The sequence below is a fragment of the Anarhichas minor genome, unplaced genomic scaffold (assembly GCF_050575085.1).
Source record: "Anarhichas minor isolate MPS153535 unplaced genomic scaffold, ASM5057508v1 ptg000028l, whole genome shotgun sequence".
NCBI lineage: Eukaryota > Metazoa > Chordata > Actinopteri > Perciformes > Anarhichadidae > Anarhichas > Anarhichas minor.
This window is the reverse complement of record NW_027466474.1, coordinates 6,748,650-6,769,998: the sequence shown is the minus strand read 5'-3', so window position 1 is coordinate 6,769,998 and position 21,349 is coordinate 6,748,650. Positions and strand designations below refer to the sequence as shown.

At 41.6% G+C, this 21,349-nt stretch overlaps 1 protein-coding gene across 1 annotated transcript in view; it reads left to right on the top strand.

Annotated features, from left to right (window-relative positions):
• mid2 (midline 2) overlaps positions 1–21,349 on the top strand; it is a 103,505-nt gene that overhangs the window by 74,104 nt on the left and 8,052 nt on the right. The window contains exons 8-12 of the mRNA XM_076103633.1: positions 163–270; positions 4,082–4,230; positions 5,256–5,383; positions 5,651–5,794; positions 11,675–11,836. Coding sequence (XP_075959748.1) covers positions 163–270; positions 4,082–4,230; positions 5,256–5,383; positions 5,651–5,794; positions 11,675–11,836 — 691 coding nt within the window. The remainder of the gene's footprint in view (positions 1–162; positions 271–4,081; positions 4,231–5,255; positions 5,384–5,650; positions 5,795–11,674; positions 11,837–21,349) is intronic.

Sequence of the window (21,349 nt, the reverse complement as noted above, 5' to 3'; positions counted from 1 at the left end):
TTGCTTTGTGTGCAGAATGCACAGTGACATGGACAAAACAAATGATGCTCTCTACATGTACGTGATCATATGGATCAGTCATGGCTGCCAATCCAGAAATCTGACAAAGCTCCCTACAAACAGAGAAGCATTATGTTCACATGTGTTTGCTTCTGTCTCTAGGTAAACACAGCCATGCATGAATCCAAGCTTTTGGAGGAGTGTGATGAGCTCGTGGAGATCATCCGCCAGAGAAAACAGGTCATCGCTGTGAAGATCAAAGAATCCAAGGTAAAAGATTCTCAGGATGCATTCATACCTTCTTTTTTTTTCAGCTTTTGGCTCGAGAGAGATTTTACTAGAGGAATATTTAAAGTCGTCTGGAATTGTGACGATGGGTGGTTTCAGTAAGTTAAAGCTACATCCACTGATTTTGGCCATAAAGGGGCATTAAGACTAAATGTAAATGAATATTTAAGAAACTCAGCTCTGGGTCACAGTCCGCTGGCAGAGAAACAGTTTGTTTTTTTAACTTCTGTACAAGCGATTGAATAAGAGAGCAGAAGTGCCGTGTGAAGGAATATATTCATCCAGGTCTCTCAAAGATGTTTTTTTTAAAAGGCTGCCTCTGTAGTTGCCCGCTTGTTTACCCAAACACACATCACATGGATGCTTGAGGAGAGATGGAAAAGATGAGCGAGGAAAAAGAGAGCAGCAATAGGCCTCTTCCACACGTAGGCAGCCAACCTTAATGTGTGTGGAAAGTATCTGAGGTGGCAGCAGAGACTGTTGCTGCAGGACTTAGTGTACGTGTGTGTGGAGTGTGTGTGTGTGTGTGTGTGTGTGTGTGTGTGTGTGGACTGCACACGTGCCCGTGTGGTTATGGGTGGTTTGTTGCCCTTTGAGCACCAAGGGTTTCAGGACAGAGGCAAACTCTAAATCTCACCCTCCCAGAGGTGAGGTTTTAAGTGCTTGTGGAAGATCCTCTGAGACAGCAAAAGAGCTTTGTCGAAAGATGAAAGATTTCCAAACACTAAACACAAGGACTGAAGTAGGTTTGTGTGTGGGGGGGGGGTGTCCGCAGTGACCGCAGTGACCGCTGACAAAGAGCAAGGCTTGTTCTCTTGAGAGTCTGGGTCTGTAAAAGGCTGTCTAGTAGAGGGTAGAGGAGTGATATGTAGGAGACGGAGGACAGAGGGAAGTACACATGGAACACTAGAGGAGCGCTGGATTGATGTCAGCAGATGATGTGTTCATATTTAAAGCTGTTTAAGGGTCAAGAAAGATAAATGAAATACACCTTCAGTAATTCAAATAATCACGGCTGTGTTAAAAGGGATGTTTGCCTTGAGAGGAGACCACTCGGGTCAACTAAACGTAGGTTGTTTTAGGCATTTCCCCCCAAACGAAAAAACATTTTTCTTTTTCTGTTAAGAACAGTGTCGGAAAGGAAAGTGTTCAGAGGTGACTCTGCAACAGAATAACAGGATTATGCCGGCGTGATCATGGTGAGCAGAGCTGTGCAAGGTGCTCCCATTCTCTCTCCGAGGAGACTCGGCAGTCATGCCTAATCTCTCCCTGCCCAAACAAGACACACACACTATTCCCATGTTCTGGTGTGTGCAAGAGCGTCTCTATCACGTGACTCTGCTTGTCCTCCAGCCTTCTCTGCTACTCATTCGGAAAACTATTTAAACTCCTTTTGAGCCTTGAGGATTAACAACTCAAGTCTGTTTTCTCAAAAACTGATGTTATTAGTATAACAACAGCAGGTATTTGTTTGAATAAATAAAACGGTACTGACCCTTTTGTGGCTCTGCCAATTACGACTGCTGCGTCTCAAAAGGAATGGCAGAAGTAGCGTGACGATGTTATGACACCAGAATCCTCTTTGGGTGGAGGTTGTGGTCGATGGTTGGGTTTACAAAGCATGTGACTTTGACTGCTGTTCACATCCAGCTTCCTGCTTTCATTCAAGATGTGTTTCTATTCATCAGAGTCTTTCCTGAAAACTACTTTAAAGGAATAGTTTGACATTTTTTGTCTTCTTGTCGAGGGTTTGATGAGAATGATTGATACACATATCCATAGAGTACATACACAGTAAATGTATACTGGAGCCAGCAGATGGTTAGCTGAGCTTAGTAGAGAGCGAGCGTAGAGTTTAGAAAGACCGGTAACAGGGGGGAAACAACTTAAGTTTGCTACTGCTTATCTGAGCAAAGTTAGCTTCACACAAATACATTTTGTGAGCACAGAGCTCACATTATCCGTTGAGCGCTAATAATAACATTCTAAATATAATTTGTGTGCTTGCAAAATATATTTTTCTGTCCTCAAAAACGTTCCACCGTCCCAACATTTAAGCTGAGATTGGACTGTAATTTTTCAACTTCAGATGAGTGTGTCTTTACAGGAGGTGAGACGCTCTCTCTCACACACACACACACACACACAGACCCTGCCGTATAGTCCATTACTCTGAGAGAGAGAGAGAGAGCAATCATCGCTAAAATTGTTTTTAACACATGTTGCAGAATAATAACACATCCATTAAACCCGTCTCGCCTCTCGTCTCCGTGCGGTCAACAACCTGCTCAAATGTTGTTTTTTAGGGACAAGAGATTAGGACGGACTTAGTGGAAGAGCAGCGAAGACATCAATTGAAAAATCCATTAAGTCGGCAGCTAAGAGAGGCTTCTGAGCAGCACCAGCAGTAGAAAGTGCACATTATACACAGTTTTGATTCTTTGAGAGCTTTTGATGACAAGCTCTGAACCGATTGCCACCCAGTGTTTTTTTATATATTTTTAGTTTGCATAATTCACGCCCTGCAAACAAAGAATGTGTTGCTGATAATATAAATGACTAATTCTTTAAGGGCACTCATCATTTTATATGTTTCCGCTCTTTTTTGTTTAGCTTTAGTGTTCAGAGATTCAGGTTGTTAGCTGTATACTAGAAGTGTACTTTTTAAGACAATAAAGCAACTTTACCTCACCGTTTGCCATTCATAAAGTTCAACAAGGGTTTTTATTTAATCATCATTGCTGAGAGGCTCTCCATGCTGAGGCTGGTATTAAATTATCGGCTCACCTTTCGTTGACAGTCTCCAGGCTCACAAGCAGTCTGCGCTGTTTCCTGTGGAGAGTTATATAAAACTAAGTTCATTTGAGGAATCAGGACATGAGCCATAATAAAGATAAATGGATTACTCTAACTCGAATGAGCATGCGGTGGCTTCCTTATGCTCATTCGATCATCATAGAACAGAACATTACAAAACCCTGTGTGCTTATGATTGTGTATAAAGAGTCTGAACCCTGGCCTGACTGGTGATCTCATCATCAGCATTTTGCTCACAGAAATACACATTTATGACTCATTATATCAGATAATTGGCCTGATAGTTGGCCTTGCTTCAACTATGACCGAGCCAGCAGGACTTTGTCCTGTCCGCTGCATTCTTGGTGTTTGTCACTGTGTTTTCCTGTCTATGACCCTGCATCACGTTGTCTCCTATAGGTCATCTAGAGGTTTATTATTGAGTGCATGACAGCCGTTAAAAGGTGATAGAACAGGCAGATTTATGAGACGTTTATTTGGAGCATTTTTTGCTACATTTTTCCTCTTTTCATCAGTTCCTCTCATAAGCTGTTATAATGCCCTGTGCTCACCGTTTCTACGTGTTAAATTAATTGCACATAAGTTAAAGATTCATCTGACAAGATAGTGTCGAACACATTCAATATCTATCCAAAATTCCTGCAGAGGCGTGTTTTTTTTTTAGTGTTGTAATAAAAATCGCAATAGCCTGCAGTGTGGCAACTTGTTGGTTTCACCTAGTAGGTGTCATCTCAGGGTCTGCTACAAATTCAGACTTCAGAATTTTAGAGCAATTTGGCAAAAAAAAAGCTTAATCATACTTTCTGGAAGCACAAGAACATATTTATGGATTGGTGTCACAATGATGAATGCTTCATATAGAGACCAACAGTCCGCTCACCAAAACAGGCTCCTTCCAGGCCTCAGACTGAGCAAATGATTATAATAGGTGTGTCGTAACATAGCAACATGGTGTGTGTTTGTGTTTTTGTTTCAGGTGATGAAACTGCGTAAGTTGGCTCAGCAGATTGCAAACTGTCGCCAGTGTCTGGAGCGCTCCAGTGCCCTCATCACACAAGCCGAACAGAGCTTGAAGGAGAACGACCACGCCCGCTTCCTCCAGACTGCCCGAAGTGTAGCAGAAAGGTGGGTTACCTAGTGTATAGACACACACGTCTGCACACACACACACACACACACACAGTAAAGGGAGAAAAAGTGATGGAGTGGATGGTAAACTTTGATTACATCGGTGGTTGTTTGGAGGTAATATTGAAATTTCCAGTTTTTACACTGTTATTGGTGATAGATCTGATCATATGCACTTAGAAAGTGTCAAAAAAAAGACACGAGACACATGAATAAATGCAGTGGTAAGCCACACAAATCGCAAAGCCCTCCAGTGAGTTTGCCTTTTTGTTTCCATGAAATCCAATCTTGGAAAGTAATGCAGCTCGTGAAATCAGCATTATATCAACCTCATTAGCTCCTGCGATCCATGCCAGGCCTCTGGTGAAAAGCATCTATCTTTTAAGTGGCCAGCTATGCGGTTTCTCTTTCCACCTGCGTACTTCTGTAATACCTTCATCCCCTGCTGCCTCCGCAGGCTGGAAGCTTTCTCACTTATTCTCTCACACAGACAAAGCTCGGTGCAAAATCTGTAGCTAGCGTAGCATCTTTTTGTTTGGCCCGGATTCTTTTCCAGCGCCTGGCTGGGCGCTTTATTGACCGGCTGGCTTCTCTTCTCTGAGGAACAAAAGGCTCAAAGCAGAAATAGGCACAAGTTTCCACAAAGCTGCACAGACCACGGAGTCATTGTGTCAATGTGTGTCTGGTATTAATGGATCTCTGGGTTAACAGACACAGACAGGTTGCAGACACTTCAGTTTGATGCTGTGCACATTTCTATATTGTTTTTATTTTATATTCTATTCCTCCATGTTTTTGTTCCCTTTTTTTCCACCTCATCGTTTCTCACACACTGCTACTGTCTGCCACCTCTCCCCTCTTGTCACCTCGCCTCCTTCACCCCTCTCCTCACATTTGTTCACCTCTGCATCACCTTTCATCGTTTCCTGCTCATCCCCTGCTTTTCCTCCTCTGCCTCCTCACCTCTCTGTCGTTCCCCTGACATTTCCATTCCTCGCTCCCGTGTCCTGACCGCTCTTTAGGGTTGCCATGGCGACAGCCTCCTCCCAGGTACTCATTCCTGACGTCAACCTGAATGAGGCGTTTGACAACTTTGCCCTTGACTTTTCTCGAGAGAAGAAGATTCTGGAGGGACTAGATTACCTAACGGGTAAGAGCTGCGTCCGTTTGGGTGCGATGGACACCTACAGTACATGAATGCATGCAAGCTAAAACATATTTATAACTATTTAGATCACTTACTACTTATTATATTACTATATTTGAAATTGTAGTTTCTGCTCCGGTGCACCTAACTTTACTAATCTTGAGGTGACAGAATTACTTCTGTATTAAATCAGATTATAACAATTATTATTATGACGATGTACAACTATTGCTTTGCTATAAATCATGTTGTTGTTTCCTCATCGTGTAGCTCCCAACCCGCCATCCATAAGAGACGAGCTGTGCACCGCCTCCCATGACACCATCACTGTTCACTGGACGTCCGAGGACGAGTTCAGCGTCACCTCCTACGAGCTGCAGTACACCATCTACACCGGCCAGACAAATTTCATCAGTGAGTCTCGTGCACATACACACACAAGTATGGTATCAAAGAAAATCAGATCCGTGCTGCAGATCACATGCACTCATTATCTGAGCCAAGGAGGAAGTTCATGTTCAATTGTGTTTCAGCAATAGCCAGGGGATTTCTATTAGATTTTTTAATCAAGGGTTGGCCAAGCGGGATTAAATACTCTGTTGACCTGTGTTTAAATACCTTAATAGTTTAGTTGATGTAGAATTGGAAAACTGGCAGAAATATTTGATTTGCTTTTGATGTTGTGTATGAAGGAAGTAATTAATTGAAATGTCAAACTGGCTATTTAGAGCTTTCAAAGAAACACAATCCAATCCAGTTGCCTTTTGGAGGCCTCTAACATGGAGGCTTCTGCTATATCATTAGAGCAAAATACCTGCACGGTAGCTTCAAACGCTAGAGATCAATGGATCTCTCCGGCATAAAGAGTGTTTTAATCATCTAGTGTTTTATCAAAAGGAAATTTGAAGAGCTTTTAAAGTGAGATTGTGTAAAACAAACACAATCTTACTCAGGGGTTTCAGTGCTCGAGCTGCACTGGTTTTGGGATGGCCAGTAGCTTATTTTTGTAAGATTCAAATTCACATTACTGAGTCAGTTTTCTGACTTTACGACTCTTTCCTATTTGTGGTGCAGTTATGTTACATTTTAGCGTTCATCAATGTACTGTAATTGTAATTGTCCATTGAAAGCAGGTTCTTCTGACACAGATGCAATCTAAAAGAAACACGCCGTGCACACTGACCTCTCTGCCGTTAAATAGAGAACTAAACTGGGGCACCAAATTACTTGTCTTATTTTCATATTTTTCATATTTTATACAAACTGTGTTGCATAACCTAGATTTTCTTGTTCCGATTGTCTTTGTTCTCTGCCATGCTTGTATTTATAGAGATAGAGCTGAGTTATCAAGACTTCTTGTTCCAAAAATAGGACGTACAGTACATATCATGAAGGAATGCTTTGGAAAGATTCACTATTTAGTATCTGGTTTTCCTTTAAACGGTGTGAAAAGTCTGCAGAAAAAAAGACGAGAATGTAAAATCACTGCTGCCCTCTTTTGGCCGCGTCCATTGCTCCCTGTACCAAAGCTTATCTTTGTTTCAGGCTTGTAAAGATATCACGATTTATATTCAGGATACTGCAAGTACTTTGGATCTGCTAGTAGAGTCGAATTCTCTCAAATGTGTTCTTACATTGTCTAATTTGCCTCATTAATCCTTATTTAACACTGCCATGGTAAATGTCTGTCTATGCTTCATTTGTTGCATACTTAAACATGCACCATATAAAGCTGCAATCATTGTCATTTTTAGGAGCAAGTTATGAGTCTTCAGTACAGAAATGTGGATCCATTATCGCTACCATGTGTCTGTCTATGCGGCACTTATTGTTTTGGCTCATAACTCCAGAACGAGAGGCTCAGAACATGTCCTAAATTCACGGGTTAAAGTTAAACCTACCCCCATGGTCACAAATAGTTGTGCTTGAATACAGTTTGGCCTGTTTTCCATCATACTTATAAAATGTTATCCATTATTCCCCATATTCTATGTTATACCAGTATATTTGTGTGCAATTGAAGCCAACTTTAGATGCAAATGATCTATGTAGTCATGGCCCTTACTCTCTTGAAATTAATTCAAAGTTCTAATATTCCTGCACACAAATTACATATTTATCAAAACTCTTGGCCCCATTAGCTAATCGGTATTAAAGCTGATTGTCTATCACCTGTACATAAATGAAGGGAAAGAAAGGTCACCGTGGAGGAGGAGAGGAAGGGGTGAACAGGTGAGAATCCGAGTGGATAATGGTTATGCAGGGGAGGTGAGAATTACCACTTACTACCATGAGAACGGATATGATTGATGCACATAACCGTGAATGTGCACACACACCTGTGCCTCTCCACTTTAATCCTTTCATCGTCTCTTCTCCTCTCCTCCTCTCTGTGTAGCCTGACATTTCTCCATCTAACCATGCAACTCAAGTGCCCCAGCCATTTGAAACATCAGGATACATTTCAGCTGTGATAGACTGAGTGACTCAGATATTCAGCAGTGTGCTGCCACAGAGTCCTCCGAGATTCACAGGAGAAACTGAGAAAGAGAGAAACCCATTTAGCCTGGCACACCACTCGAGTTTTTACCACGGCATTTATCTCAAACTTTGCGTGGCTAAATGCTCCCACTTGAGCGCCATCCGTTCTCTCTTTTTTTTTTTTTCTTCTCCTGGCCTCATCCTCAGCCTTGGCTCTCCCATGAGGAGGGTCGCCTCTGCAGGACCATCCAAGCACAGCAGCAGAAAATAGAATCAGCAAGTAAAAACAAATACTATGGAGAAAAGTAAGCTGCGTTAGAAAGCCAAATATGACTGCAAGTAAAGATGTCTGCACTGTAATAGTGGAGCTGCTACCTGTCTAGTGGTGTTGACCCATTTGTTTATCTGCCAGACAACATCCCCAACTATCCACTTATTCTGTACATCCACTCCGCGGACAATATTTGTTTTTCTTTTTTTCTCTTCCTCTTGCTCACTCACTCAGACACATCATACTCATCATACTCAGACATTAAAACAGAAAAGCCGAGTGTAATTGCTGGTTATTTGACTGATACAGATTTATTCCAATGCTTGTATTGATCCAAGGGTTCATTTTAGCATGCACATTTTATCGTTTGACATTTTGGGAAATATGCTTATACGCTAGAGTCACAGTTATGTCACTTCGCCCAGCCAAGAAATAGTCCAGCACATAAGCCCTGCATCTTGTTTTGTCTGGATTAAACAAACATGTTAGTTAGTGAGCTTTAGTGGTGCTGGAAGGAGGATTATGTTACCTTTGGACAGAGGCAAACTACCTTTATTCCCCTGCTTCCAGTCTTTATGTTGCGCTAACCTAATACTTTACTGAATGAATTTTAGATATTTACACTATGTAGGAAATGCTGTCACTGTTTTGCATGGAAAAACAACAGACTGATGTAACAGCATCATCATCATGGCTCCAGGTGAAAGGTCTTCCCACTTTACATCCACAGAACCATTGTTGGCTCTACAGCCTCTTTGTTTCTTTTGAATGCCTCTCCTCATTGTCCTATAAACTAACAAGATTAAGAAGCCAAATAGCCTCACTATCTCCATACGCATCAGTTTTCCTGCATCGCTCAGCTGATTCTGGACCAATAGAAGTCAATATCCATGTTCCCTCCTCTCTCTTTTCCAGTTTCTATTGCCAATTTGTGATTTATTTTCGGCAGGCCTGTGTGTTAACCACACTAGCAATACCTCTGCCTGCTGGTTTCATGTGTATTCATATGCACTTTGCCTGCGGTGAAGTGTTAATGTGATTATCACAGGTGAGAGCAGTAGCGCAGTGGGGGTTAGGAAAGCCCAGAGTTTGGTATAAATCTCTGTTTCTCGACAGGGCATCTTTCAGAGTATCAGCTGGATCGATCTTTTAGCAGAGTTTGATGAAACGTTGATGAGGGTTCAATCTTTGCGGGAAACTAGTGAAACAACAGAGAGCATTTTAAAGCTACTGTATGTGAAGGCACCAAGAGAGATATATGCTAGGGATGCATAATATTGCTTTTATTTATGCACAGCTGCTCACATACACACACACACACAGTAACCGTTAACTCTATATTGCATCATCAACGACAAACCCTCCTGCAGTCCCAGGATACTTTGTGTTTCTGTTCCCTTCTCGTCCACACACACAAACAGACACACATACACACAATACTGTACATGCACACTCACACTTGATATTTGGATGCAAGACACAAGCCGATCTATTTCCCCGTTTCCTCCTTTTTTCACAACGACACATTCAGTAACTGCTCCACCACACTTTGAAGTCACAATTCTCTCCGAAGCAGCAGCACTCGGTTAGTGTCAGAAAGCCCCTTTTCAGTGGTACAAGTAGCAGTAGCAGCATTGCTGTGTTCTGACCTAATTTGATTTTGCAAAAAGGGAGAGGTGCGACGGAGATCAAAAGCTTTAAAAATGGAAAGCGGCGTGAAGTCCTTCTCCCTCGTCTTTTCCCTGTATCTCTTTTTGAAAGCCCACATAGCATTGTAGCATGCTTCATTTCTACAGGAAGTGGCTAAAATGACAGGTGGGAGGCACAATTTTCACAAAAAGGGACAGCTGTCCCAGTAGAACGACATACTTGTTTTCTTTTGTGAGGATTTCACATATTCGTATGTGTGCGAGCAGGCTGAAATAAGAATGCGGATGAATCTGCTGGCCATCTCTGGATACAAAACGGATCGTGTAAATGCAAGGTGTAAAGAAGCTGCTCTAAACCTCCCCTCTCTCTCATCTTAAAGGAAGATAAAAGCCCTCTACGTTGTTTTCTTTGCCAGAGAAAAGCTTGTGGAAGTCGGCAGATATGTAAAGACACAGCCTTCACTTTGACTTTAACAGTCCCCTCCCCTCATTCATTCTTAACGCCGCCTCACTTTTAAAGGCCTTATTTGCGTCCTGTGAAGTATTTATATTTACAAGCAGACTCTGGGATATTACTTATGCATGCTGTTGCCATCTTGTTCAATAATTCACAAGGCCTCCTCGCCAGAAGGGACAAGGCAGGCATGGCCCCGAGAGCTCTCTCCATCTCAGGATTCTTATTTCCCAGCAAATCTGCAGGGAGGGGGAGAAAGATGAGACAATGAAAAAGATTGGTGTTCTACCTTCAACTCCACAAACATTATCGTTAGCTGTAGTGCTACAGACAAGATGCTTTGTGTGTTTTGGCGAGGGTTTGTTTGAATGTGTTTGGAATTGTTCAGGTGGGTTAAAGAAATGTTCAGGCTGGCGTTCAGGATTTGCATAAAGAACATCATTTCTGTCTGGTCTTCTGTCACATCATGCCACTATTTCTCATAATGTTAGTGAAGCTCACAGCTGTCAGTGTAATTAATAATTCATGAATGTCATTTGTGCTGTTAACGAGGTTAAGAGGCCCTGTACTATTCACCCGTCCTCTATGACAATGCCATTACAATCTGCAGCTTATTTCAGCTTATTGTTTTTTTCACACAATCGACTAGAAGCACAGGTGCAGTACTGTAAGCAACTGTCAAATTTTCTGATTTAAATAAACAGCCGCCTTCCGCCTCAACCCTGCCATCCCAGATGAAGCCCTCTCACCTTGTGTTGAAAGTTGTGTGTTCCAGCTTCAAGATAGGACGAACACCACTTCAAAAAAATCATATGTTGGGGGAAGTGGCGGTAATGTTGGTGTGTAAATTCATGCCCGTGATTGCACACAAGACTGGAGGCCATGAAGAGCACCCCATTGTAGACGAGCCTCTCCTCAGCCCCGAGCTGACATTTCCTTTTTGTCCTTCACAGTCGGATGCAGCTGAGCGACTGAAAACACTGTGTTTAGAGGCAGGTGACTGCAGAGCTAGCCCAACCTTTACTAACCCTCTATCTTCAAGCCGCTCTGAATCAGAGGGCCCACCAACTGGGGTCATGTTGGTATCGCACACATTTTCATACATTTGAACATTGAAGGTGTTTGCCCTCAGGCGCTTACCAGCAGACGTTCTGTCATGTTGTGGAGATACCTTGTTGTTCTTAATGGGTTCAGCTTAGTGTGCACACAACATCGCCTCAGGGGAGCATGCCATGATAAACCTGATGGAAAGGTAATGGGGTAGATCAGTGTGTCCACATAAATATTGCATAACATCGCGAACTGTATAGTTTCCGAGCCTCTTTTGAACATCACTGAAAAGCTTTTCAGCAGGATTCCCTGTGATGAACCTTACAACATCAAAGTGACTTGGTAACTCATGCTATGTGTGTCTTTGTGTGTTTCTTTGGATCCGCCAGGTTTGTACAACTCGGCAGACAGCTGGATGATCGTACCCAACATCAAGCAGAACCACTACACGGTGCACGGCTTGCAGAGTGGCACCCGTTATATCTTCTTTGTCAAGGCTATCAACCAGGCAGGAAGCCGCAACAGTGAGCCAGCCCGCCTCAAGACCAACAGTAAGCGAAGGCTTGTGTGTGTTCAGTTTGTTTTGAAAAGACAAAGTCTGTGCCGTTTGTGCAACATAACGTACAGGCTGTCACTCATCAAAGCTTTCCTCGGGGGGGGGGGGGGGGGTTGTCTTTGATTTACGTACGAGTGAAGGATAAGTAGCAGAATTAGAACCAACTTAGATTGTAAACTATTGAAAATGAAAGGAAGGACCTGAAACAGCGTCTGTAGTGTTTGACAGATTTCTGTCACAAACACGCATTCAAACATCCATTGCATGCTCCACGAGAGCTTCCCGAAATGATTTGTCTTTCAGTAAATACGTGTTACTTTTTAGAAATGTATCATATTGAAACACTTCTTTTTAGTCATAAAAGTGGGATCCACTGTTTGGTTTTTTTTTAACACAAGAGAAGCACAACCGAGCTTGACTTGAATTGAGTTAATCAAAAAAAATCTTAATTGCTTAAATGTTATTTGTCAGGTTGTTTAAGCTATCAGGCAGAGCTTGTAGTAAACAACTTATTATTTAGTTTTACCCTTTAAGCTTTCAAGAATACTATTATGAATTTAAAAACAGGCAGGTAGGGAGGTCCGTCCACATAGAAGCATGTGTATTTTATATCATGAATATCACCTTCACTTTTTTTTATTAAGAGATTCTTTTAAGCAACATAAACTTACTGTGTACATTGAGCTTTGTTATAACCCATGCTTTATCCCCCTCCTAGAATGCATAAGGCCTCTTTTCATCTTAACTTTTTTATGTAGTATTAATGACTTTATATTGAGAATTCTGGCTTTTGCATATATGTTGAAGTCTGTTCAAGTCTTCCTTCTGCTACTAAATTAGCAGCAAAGTTTAGTAGCAAGACCTTCATTAAGGTATCTGTCGTTCGACTTAAATCACATGATATGAGAAAAGGTCAGTGTCTAGATTTTGGGCGCATTCATGATGTGTTAATAGCAGAGTTCATTAAACAGAGCATATAAGAGCTTTTTCTTTTCATTATGTACCTCTCCTACACTCCAGTCAGCTTGTAACGAGTTGTGCATTTTTCGACGCACTAGACTCACTTTTTATGGTATGTTGCACGAGCAGCTTGCTTCTCCTTTTCTGTTTGGTTTTTGTTTTTCTCTCTCTCACTCTCTCTCTTTCTCACTCTCTCTTTCTCACTCTGTCTCAGCTGAGCTACGCAGTATTTTTCACCTTGAAAAGATTGTGTTTAATTGACACCTTCTCTGCACGCGTCTCTCTTTTTGTCTTGTTTTTTTTTGTTTTGTTTTTTCTCTGCTGCAGAATCCCGTCCTGGATTTGAACTGTTTTTTTCAATGCTTCTTCTTCCCTGTAAAAGTACACAGTAAATATACATATATATATATATATATATATATATAGAAAGAAACTGAATAAAGGTAAATAAAATGTGGATAAATAAACTGAGAACATTTTTAAAGATATTGAAGCAGGTTGAAGCTTGTTAGGTTACAGTGAACCCAAAATACTTAACAAAGAGCACATACCGTACTTAACTACTTAAAAATAATAGTATAACCAACAGATCCTAGTTCAAGGTTAATGTGCCTTTCTAAATCAGTGAAGAGGGACAATATGGCCGTCTCTATGAAGTCAGCTCACGCTAAATATTCCCCACCAGGGTCTCAGACTCAACTGTAGCATGTAAAGGGTTAAAACCTCAGCGATGAAGCTAATTTAGGATTTGCCTCAAGGGTGCTCAATGAAATTTTTAAATCGGCCTTAAATTACAGCAGTAGCGCAGAGAAGCTAAAATGAAGCTGATATGACAACTTCTCTTAACTGCTGTCAGGAGTCTGGCTGTGGCATTTAGGATTAACTGTAATCTGGATACTCTGGGTAAAATAGGTGTGTGGTGAAACTCTCTCTCTCTCTCTCTCAGTCACTGACACATGCATCCTCTTTCTCTCACTTTGCTGTTACTCTCGCTGGCCCTCTAAATGGGCCTCTGAGCAGAGGTCTAGGGTCAGCTCCGGCTTCAAGACTAATGACCAAACACAAACAATTGCTTATTTTTGCCTGCAAACTGCTCCGTGTTGCGTAAAGCGGGCTGTGGTCGATATCTTTATAATATGATGACAATATTAAAAGGAGTTATCATCTGAATCTGCCTGGACTGCCTTCCCAAATATATGACAAAAAAAACTTAACATGGTAAAAAACAAGGAGAAAGAACTAAAGTGGCCGGTAAATATGCATTATGCCTCTGTCAGCTGTAATGATAAGTTAAAAATAAATATTCTGCTTACTCTCACCCATCACTGCCTGCCATTATGAATCCATATTGAATGTATTTAGGGTCATATTTCCTCAACACACGATTTGGAATCTTTACTGGCTTCACTTCACTTTTTCATTTAAAAAAACAATGCTCTTAAAAATGCCATTAATGGTACAAATGTTCTCTCTTTGAATCACTAAAAGCAGAATGTGGGTTCAAAGCTAATAGGACACATAGGCATACTTTACATTTTCTCCCCTTTTTATGTTCATATTAGCAATTAAACATATTTTATTGTTATTAGTGATCAGGGGCCTCTAAAGAGAGCGCTTCCCCGTCTCCACCACTTCACCTGTCCTGCCCGAGCATTCAACACTGCCATCTGTCACTTTCAAGTGAACCATTTATCCATCACATATCAGCACGCCCTGTCGTCTGAATGTCTGCCCCCCAAGTCTAAATCTTCCCGGCGGACCCCGCCTGTGGGACATGGAGCATGTCAGTACTTGAATTCTTCTCTTATGGCATCAGAGTGGATTACTGCCTCCGTGTGATGTGGGCACGACATCTAGCCGCAGAGCGTCTAGAGGTGAAGTGCAGGGTATCTGGAGTCAGCTCGCTGTCACTGATGCTCATGGCTCTCAGCGGGCACAATATAAATGACACTGAGTAGCAGTTCGATTTATAATGTGCTCCATTGACACAGATGAATGGGATGGTCGCGTGCAGGTGTTATTTTTCATTGTTAATCTCACATCTGTTATGTCTCTCTTTCTCTCTCTCTGTCTCTGAGTTCTGTTAATTAAGCTGTATTGACTTTATTGACTTTTATATTTTTTTTAAATTGCGTTGCCAATATACATGAATAGATTAAAGTGAATAATGCATACAACGAATACATGAAAATGATGTACAGTATACTATATACAATGAACTAATACATAATAACACTTATTAACACAAAAGTATGTCTTGCTTTATTAAAAGCAGGTTTATATTATTCCTCTGCCAGTTTTGCCATATTCCAGTTTCTCCAAAGAGAGTCTGAATAATCTCCTCTTTTGAAACTGGCAAATAGATGTTATCTTTCTCTCACCAATTTCATCGTTATTTCAAGTGAATATATCTGTGTTTTCAAACTATTTAGAGAAAGAAAAAAGTGGATAAAGGATAAAAAAAACAATGATGTCTATGACATCAAAAAAATATGATCAGGGGACAAAGAAATCCAGTTATAATGTGTTAGGTGTGGACCTAACACATTATATAGAGTAGATAATGTGTTACCGTTGTACAATGCTAAACGGTATTCTCCCCCCCCCCCCCCTCTCTCCTCTTTTACTCCCACTGTCTGTCATCTTCTCTGGTAGTCGGTGCTATCAGGGGGGGAAGCTTGTCCACCCACAGAAAAGTTGGGTTGCGCTTTTGAGCATGTGATTGGCAACCAGCATTTCTCTCTGCTGTATTGGTTTAGACAACCCATCAAAATTACAACAAAAAAACAGTGAATATTTTTATCCGGGGTTGAGGTTTTGTGGTTTTCATCATGCTACCTGCATTATGTCTGTTCATATGTCCTTTGTACTTCATTCTTTCTCTTATCGCCCCCCTCTCTCCCCTCCCTTTTCTTCTCAGAAGAATTGGTATTCAGATTAAAGTGCCTCGCTCATCTGTTCTGGTGAAGTCGAGCAGTGTTTTGGGATTAAAAATGGGTCACAGCAAAATTGATCACAAATATCTCACTTTGACAGGCTTATTGGGTTTCTCTCCAGACTCCGCTGATGTACGAGCTCTAGTAGCAAGCTTTTGAGCTGAGAACCACAAATTCTTTTCCTTGCACTTGAAGTCTCTCTTTCTGTCTGTGGCTGTATTGGAGGGTTTAGCTGTCACAATTTTTTTAAGATGAAAAAATGAGGCTCTGGAGGCTTTTAGCCTAAGCTCATCATATATTTCAGGCAGACGCTTGCAAAGCAAAGAAGGCAGTGACAAGTCGCGCAGATACTGGAAAGTCGCGCATCACAGCCCTGTCTGTTCGAAAGAGTAACTCCTAAGTACACCCATAAATGCTGCGCTGCATGTGTAAAACACCTAACGTTTTGCAACACACGTGTTCTTATCTCTCTGAACAACCGATTGTTAACAACTGAAATAAAGTTTGTGGAACTGCTCGTGTTGGAAAGAAATCAAGGAATTTGACACAGGCTTGTGTTTCTTCTCCTGAACTTTAAGAGGCATTGTTAAAGTCTGTGTTCTTATGGCCTCGACCTCTCCATGTTTCTCCTTTATGTCCGTCTCTTGGCCTGCTGTCCTCTGTTACCTCTGGCTATGGCATACAATCTCCTCTTCTGTCAATTCTTCTGCCAGTGGTAAATCTTTTCAACTCAAGATGCCACCAAGTTTGGTCTCATGGCGAGGACAGGCCAGACATGCTTGCTGTAATCCCACAGCGAGGTAACATAAACCCAGAGTCTGTGTACACATTTGTGTGTGTGTGTGTTTTTTGTGTGTTTTTTCTGGTAGAGAGGCAACGTCTGTCTGCCTTCAAGGACCCTGCTCAGCATCGCTATGAAGATACCTGGAATAACTTTAGCTTGTAGCTATTTGTGCAATCGCACGAGAAAGGTCAAATGCAGCAACTTGCGTTGAGTTGATTAAATGTTACAGCAGCAGAGACAAAGTTAGCCCCAAAGACCTTAAACATCGGTTTAAAAATGGTCTGCTTATCAAATGGTGGCCAAACAGCATGCAGTCTATTTAAATCAGGAAACCATAAAGGTAATATGATGACGGTAGAATATATCATGATAGGAACATTAAAGTGGAACTCCAACAATTTTACACATCAAAGTCTGTTTACTCCCCAAGACCTGGGGAGCTTTACTGCAAATTTGAGAGAAAGTTTTACAAAGCCTTTTGTGGAGGCATATGCACAAAAGTCAAATAAAAGATAACATCTCTGGTCCTGCTTTGTATTTAACTCACCACCATGAGTCCCACAACGTCGTAGGAGTGCGATGCTAAAACAGTGGAGTACTCTTTTCATGGCTTCACACCTCCGCTGCAGTCCTGTCTCGTGCAATTCAGTTGCATTTAAAATCATGTTGTGAAGTCTTAACTTTCAAAAGCTTTTTAGGTCACTCCAATGAAACCACTCATTGAGTGGCTCGCTGTAGACTATACTGTAGAAGTATCACTGTGCTGTTAGATTCTCACCGCTAACATGTGAAGTAACCCACAGCTTCTTGAAACACGTATGAATTAAGTATGATGAAGAGGAAGGCAGTAGAGGAGAAAGTGTGCGTCCGTGTGTGTGTGTGTGTGACCTTCTATTATCATCACACTTCTGCGTTTACCTCAGAGCGAACTGTGACCAGGCTTCTACGCGACCTCTAAAGTGAAAGGAGGAACCTACAAAGAGGCGCAGGGATATGAAAGTGGATGAAAAGTGACAGATTGAGAGTGAGAGAAGGAGAGCGTTGAACGAATAGAAGACACCAAATAGCTCTTTGCAGGGATGAGTGTCTGCAGACACGAGTGCCCTCAATCCACTGCTTTATACCCATTAATACAGTCCATGCCTGAGTGAGTCACATCACAAAACTGTACTCTGCTGGTCCAGTTACATCTTCTAAATCTGAAATCAACAAGCAAACAGTAATATTGTTAATAAAATACAGAATAAAAGTACTTTTTCTGTTCACAAGGCTCAGGTTTTGCACAGATTTTTCTCTCGCTGACTGATTTTCACCCTTTTTAAATATTTACAATATAGCAGTTTTTGTTTTGTATGAAAAACAAAAAATAAGGAAGCATATCTAATTAAATCAAGTCCAAAAATATATTCAGTCATTTTAACATTAAAGAGTCAAAGCCGCATCTTCTTGTTGGCAACATTGTCATCATTATATTTGTGTTTAAAGCAGCGTATTTTTAGCCATTCACAAGCATGAAATTGAATTAAGGCTGCATCCGAGTTTGGTCACGATTTACTAGAGTGGCGGCTGACAGAACAAGAGCTCAAATTAATAGAGAAGGCTTTTATCAGACTGTGCCTTGTTTATGCTTTTTATTGTCTGTCTCAGTAATGACTTCATGACCCCGGGGAAGACCCAGAACACGCTGGAGAGATTACATCTCCCAGCTGGCCTGGGAACGCCTCGGGATCCCCCAGAATGAGCTGGAACATGTTGCCGGTGAGAGGGAGGTCTGGGTCGGCCTGCTTGCCCTGCTGCCACCGCGACCCGACCCCGGATAAGCGGTGGAAAATGGATGGATGGAGTAATGACTTCATACCAACAAGAAACAAAGTTACAGAGACGGAAGCAGTTTGTTAATTGAGGACGGAGGAAAGGGTTAAAATGTAGACTCGGTATACTATCAGCAGCGTGTAGACTGTTACTGTGATCTTACAGTATCATTATAATGCAGGATGTGTCTGTATCTGTGTTGTCTCTCCTCTGAGCTGAGTAGTCCATACTGCAGGCCAGGGACTTATCTGGTTCGGTCAGAAAAAGCAGTCTGTACTGTTTATTGTGTCTGATTTAATTATGTGAGCATGTGGAAGTCCAATACAAGATGTGATTTCCTCAGCGATAGATTCAGCACATGGACCCGGGCCAAGAACAGTCGTTTTTTAAGATGTTTTGAAGTTTCTCCCGAAGACCTTTGATGTGGAATATATGTTTTACTCGTTGCATTCTTATGCACACTGATATTTGCTTTCCTGAAGGGTTTTTAAATTAAATCTTACCGGAAGGTAAAACCATGATTATATTACCTAATTTTGTAAATTGCCGCATCTGAAAAGTGGCCAACTCTGGTGAAATCCTGTTCGGCTGAGGTACAATTGTGTGCTTCCACAATGACCAGCTGCATCAACATCCAACATTTTGTCATTTTCTAGTACAAAGCTACCGGATGGTGTAAAGAAGGAGTACCAACAACATAAGTTCAGGCTTAAATATGTCTTTATTTAGCAGCTCTGTTGTTTACAAGTGAATACCAGGCTCTATTGTGAGTGAGCATATTGTTTGTGTCAAAACAAAAGCCAATCTGAATGAATTACATTGCTGACAGTCAAACACTGGACTGTTGACTTTATTATGTTCGTCATCCTGTTGGTAAACTATTCTGGGCGTCCATATTGTGTGTACGAAGCAGGGAGTCGGCAAACACCCCAGAGTGTGTGTGTGTGTGTGTGTGTGTGTGTGTGTGTGTGTGTGTGTGTGTGTGTGTGTGTGTGTGTGTGTGTGTGTGTGTGTGTGTGTGTGTGTGTGTGTGTGTGTGTGTGTGTGTGTGTGTGTGTCTGTGTGTGTGTCTGTGTGTGCACGTGTGTGTGTGTGCATTACGTGTTGTTCTGAGATCCCAGTCCCTGCGTTGAGTAAGCGGCTAAAATCCTGGCTGAAAATATCACTTGTCAAAGTGCCCGAGGGGTACACGTCCCTCTTTACTTCCTGTTGAAGGACCTGCAATAATATTTACCCAGCATGCATCTCTGACGACAGGCCTCAAGCTACCACACAGCCCCTAAAGTAAACAGTTGGAGGTGGAGAGGAGATGAGAGAAGAGGAGAGTGTTTGGAGTAGAAGAAGAGAACGGGGTGAAGGGGAGGATACAACAGGAGAGGAGAGACGGGTGTCCCCATGGCATAGTGGTATATCATGCACACTGTGTGATTACAATGTCCCTGGTTTGATTCCGGTGGGAGAGCTTTGTTGCCTGTCACTCCCGTTGCTCTCTCCCTCGTTGTTCCTGTCAATGTCTTCTGTCAACTGCCAATTAAAGACAAAACATGCTGACAAAATATCTACAAAAAAAAAAAAGGAGGGGAGAAGCAAAGACAAACTGAAATATGTTCTTGTCAAGGACAGGAAGGTCCTGCGAAGGTCATGAGAAGACAAAAAACAACATTGAATTCTCCCAGCAAATACATGATTTACTCCTGTTAGAGTAACATTGCAAAAGCTACTGAAGAAAGTTTTCAAAACTGAAATGAAACTAAATATTTGTCACTCGTTTTTTATAGATTTACTTCTTTAGGAACCAATGGGCTTGATGCTGCACTCACTCACTGTTGGCTTTGGTCCAAAAGAGATTTGCTGATAACATCCTTTAACCTGTCTGTTTAATCTGTAACTCTTCCAGGGCTGTCATTGATGCAAAACAACAACAACGTTTCACTATGACAGCAGGGAACAAAACAAGCTAATTAGAGCAGAGTTTTTACATTAAACGGCAATATATCACTGTGTTTTGTCATTTGGCTTTTGGGTCTTGACAACAAAGAGTTCTGTGATGTGTTCGCCAGCTCAAAGCGTCGTCCTTCATTCACTGAACAGGTGAAAATGCCAGCAGGTGCAGAGGGAAGATTGGTAGTGCGTTAAAATGCCAGTTGGCTGGCAGTTTTTTTAAATCGTTTTTTTTCTCCGAGAATTTGAGCTCCGAGCACACCTCACCTAGCAAACCTTGATATTAATCGATCATTCTACAGTAAATACATGTGCATTGATACAGGAGTAAAGACTGAGTTATTAACACAGAAGAAGCCGAGTTTTAACGAATGCTTAAATTCTACACACAACCGATAGTACTGACAGTGACTCTTGTTGAGGAAAATAAATTCGTTCACATGCTTTTACTCTGACGAACCATCAGAGAAACTTTCCTTACAAAAACGCCTCCTTAATCACAGTGAAATTCCAAGCAGGCCCAGAAGCTTTACTGAAATGATTTTCTGGCACTGGTCTCTGAAGACTCTGCTGAGTTCATTAAAGGGGGAAAGTTGGAGAAGATGAGTGACTACTGTTTGTCTTTGCTCCTTACTACACAGACATTTTCATTTTTTTTTGTGGATATTGAGTAGAAAGAGACAAACAAAACTGCCCAGTTAGAGGCGACAAAACAAGATGTGATGCACAGTGCCAGGAATACCTGCTGTGCACCTCAACCGCCTGCTGTGCTATAGCCATGTTACTTGATTGATGCATCTTTAATGTCGCCGGTGTTAATCCGTGTTTTAGTTGACAGCACTGTTGGATTACACACCACATTACATATGGATCAGTCAGTTAGAGGCCAAGTGGCACGCAGCTATGCATTTTAATGACTTGGAATGATTGGCAAGTTCAACAGAGATGTGTAACGACATACGGTTGTGTTGGAGCTCTAGAGAGAGCTCTCTACGTCCCCGATGTCCCCGATGTTTCTACTGGAGGAATTGTTTAGTTATGCAGTAAAAATATATCTTTTTTTTTTTTCTATCTC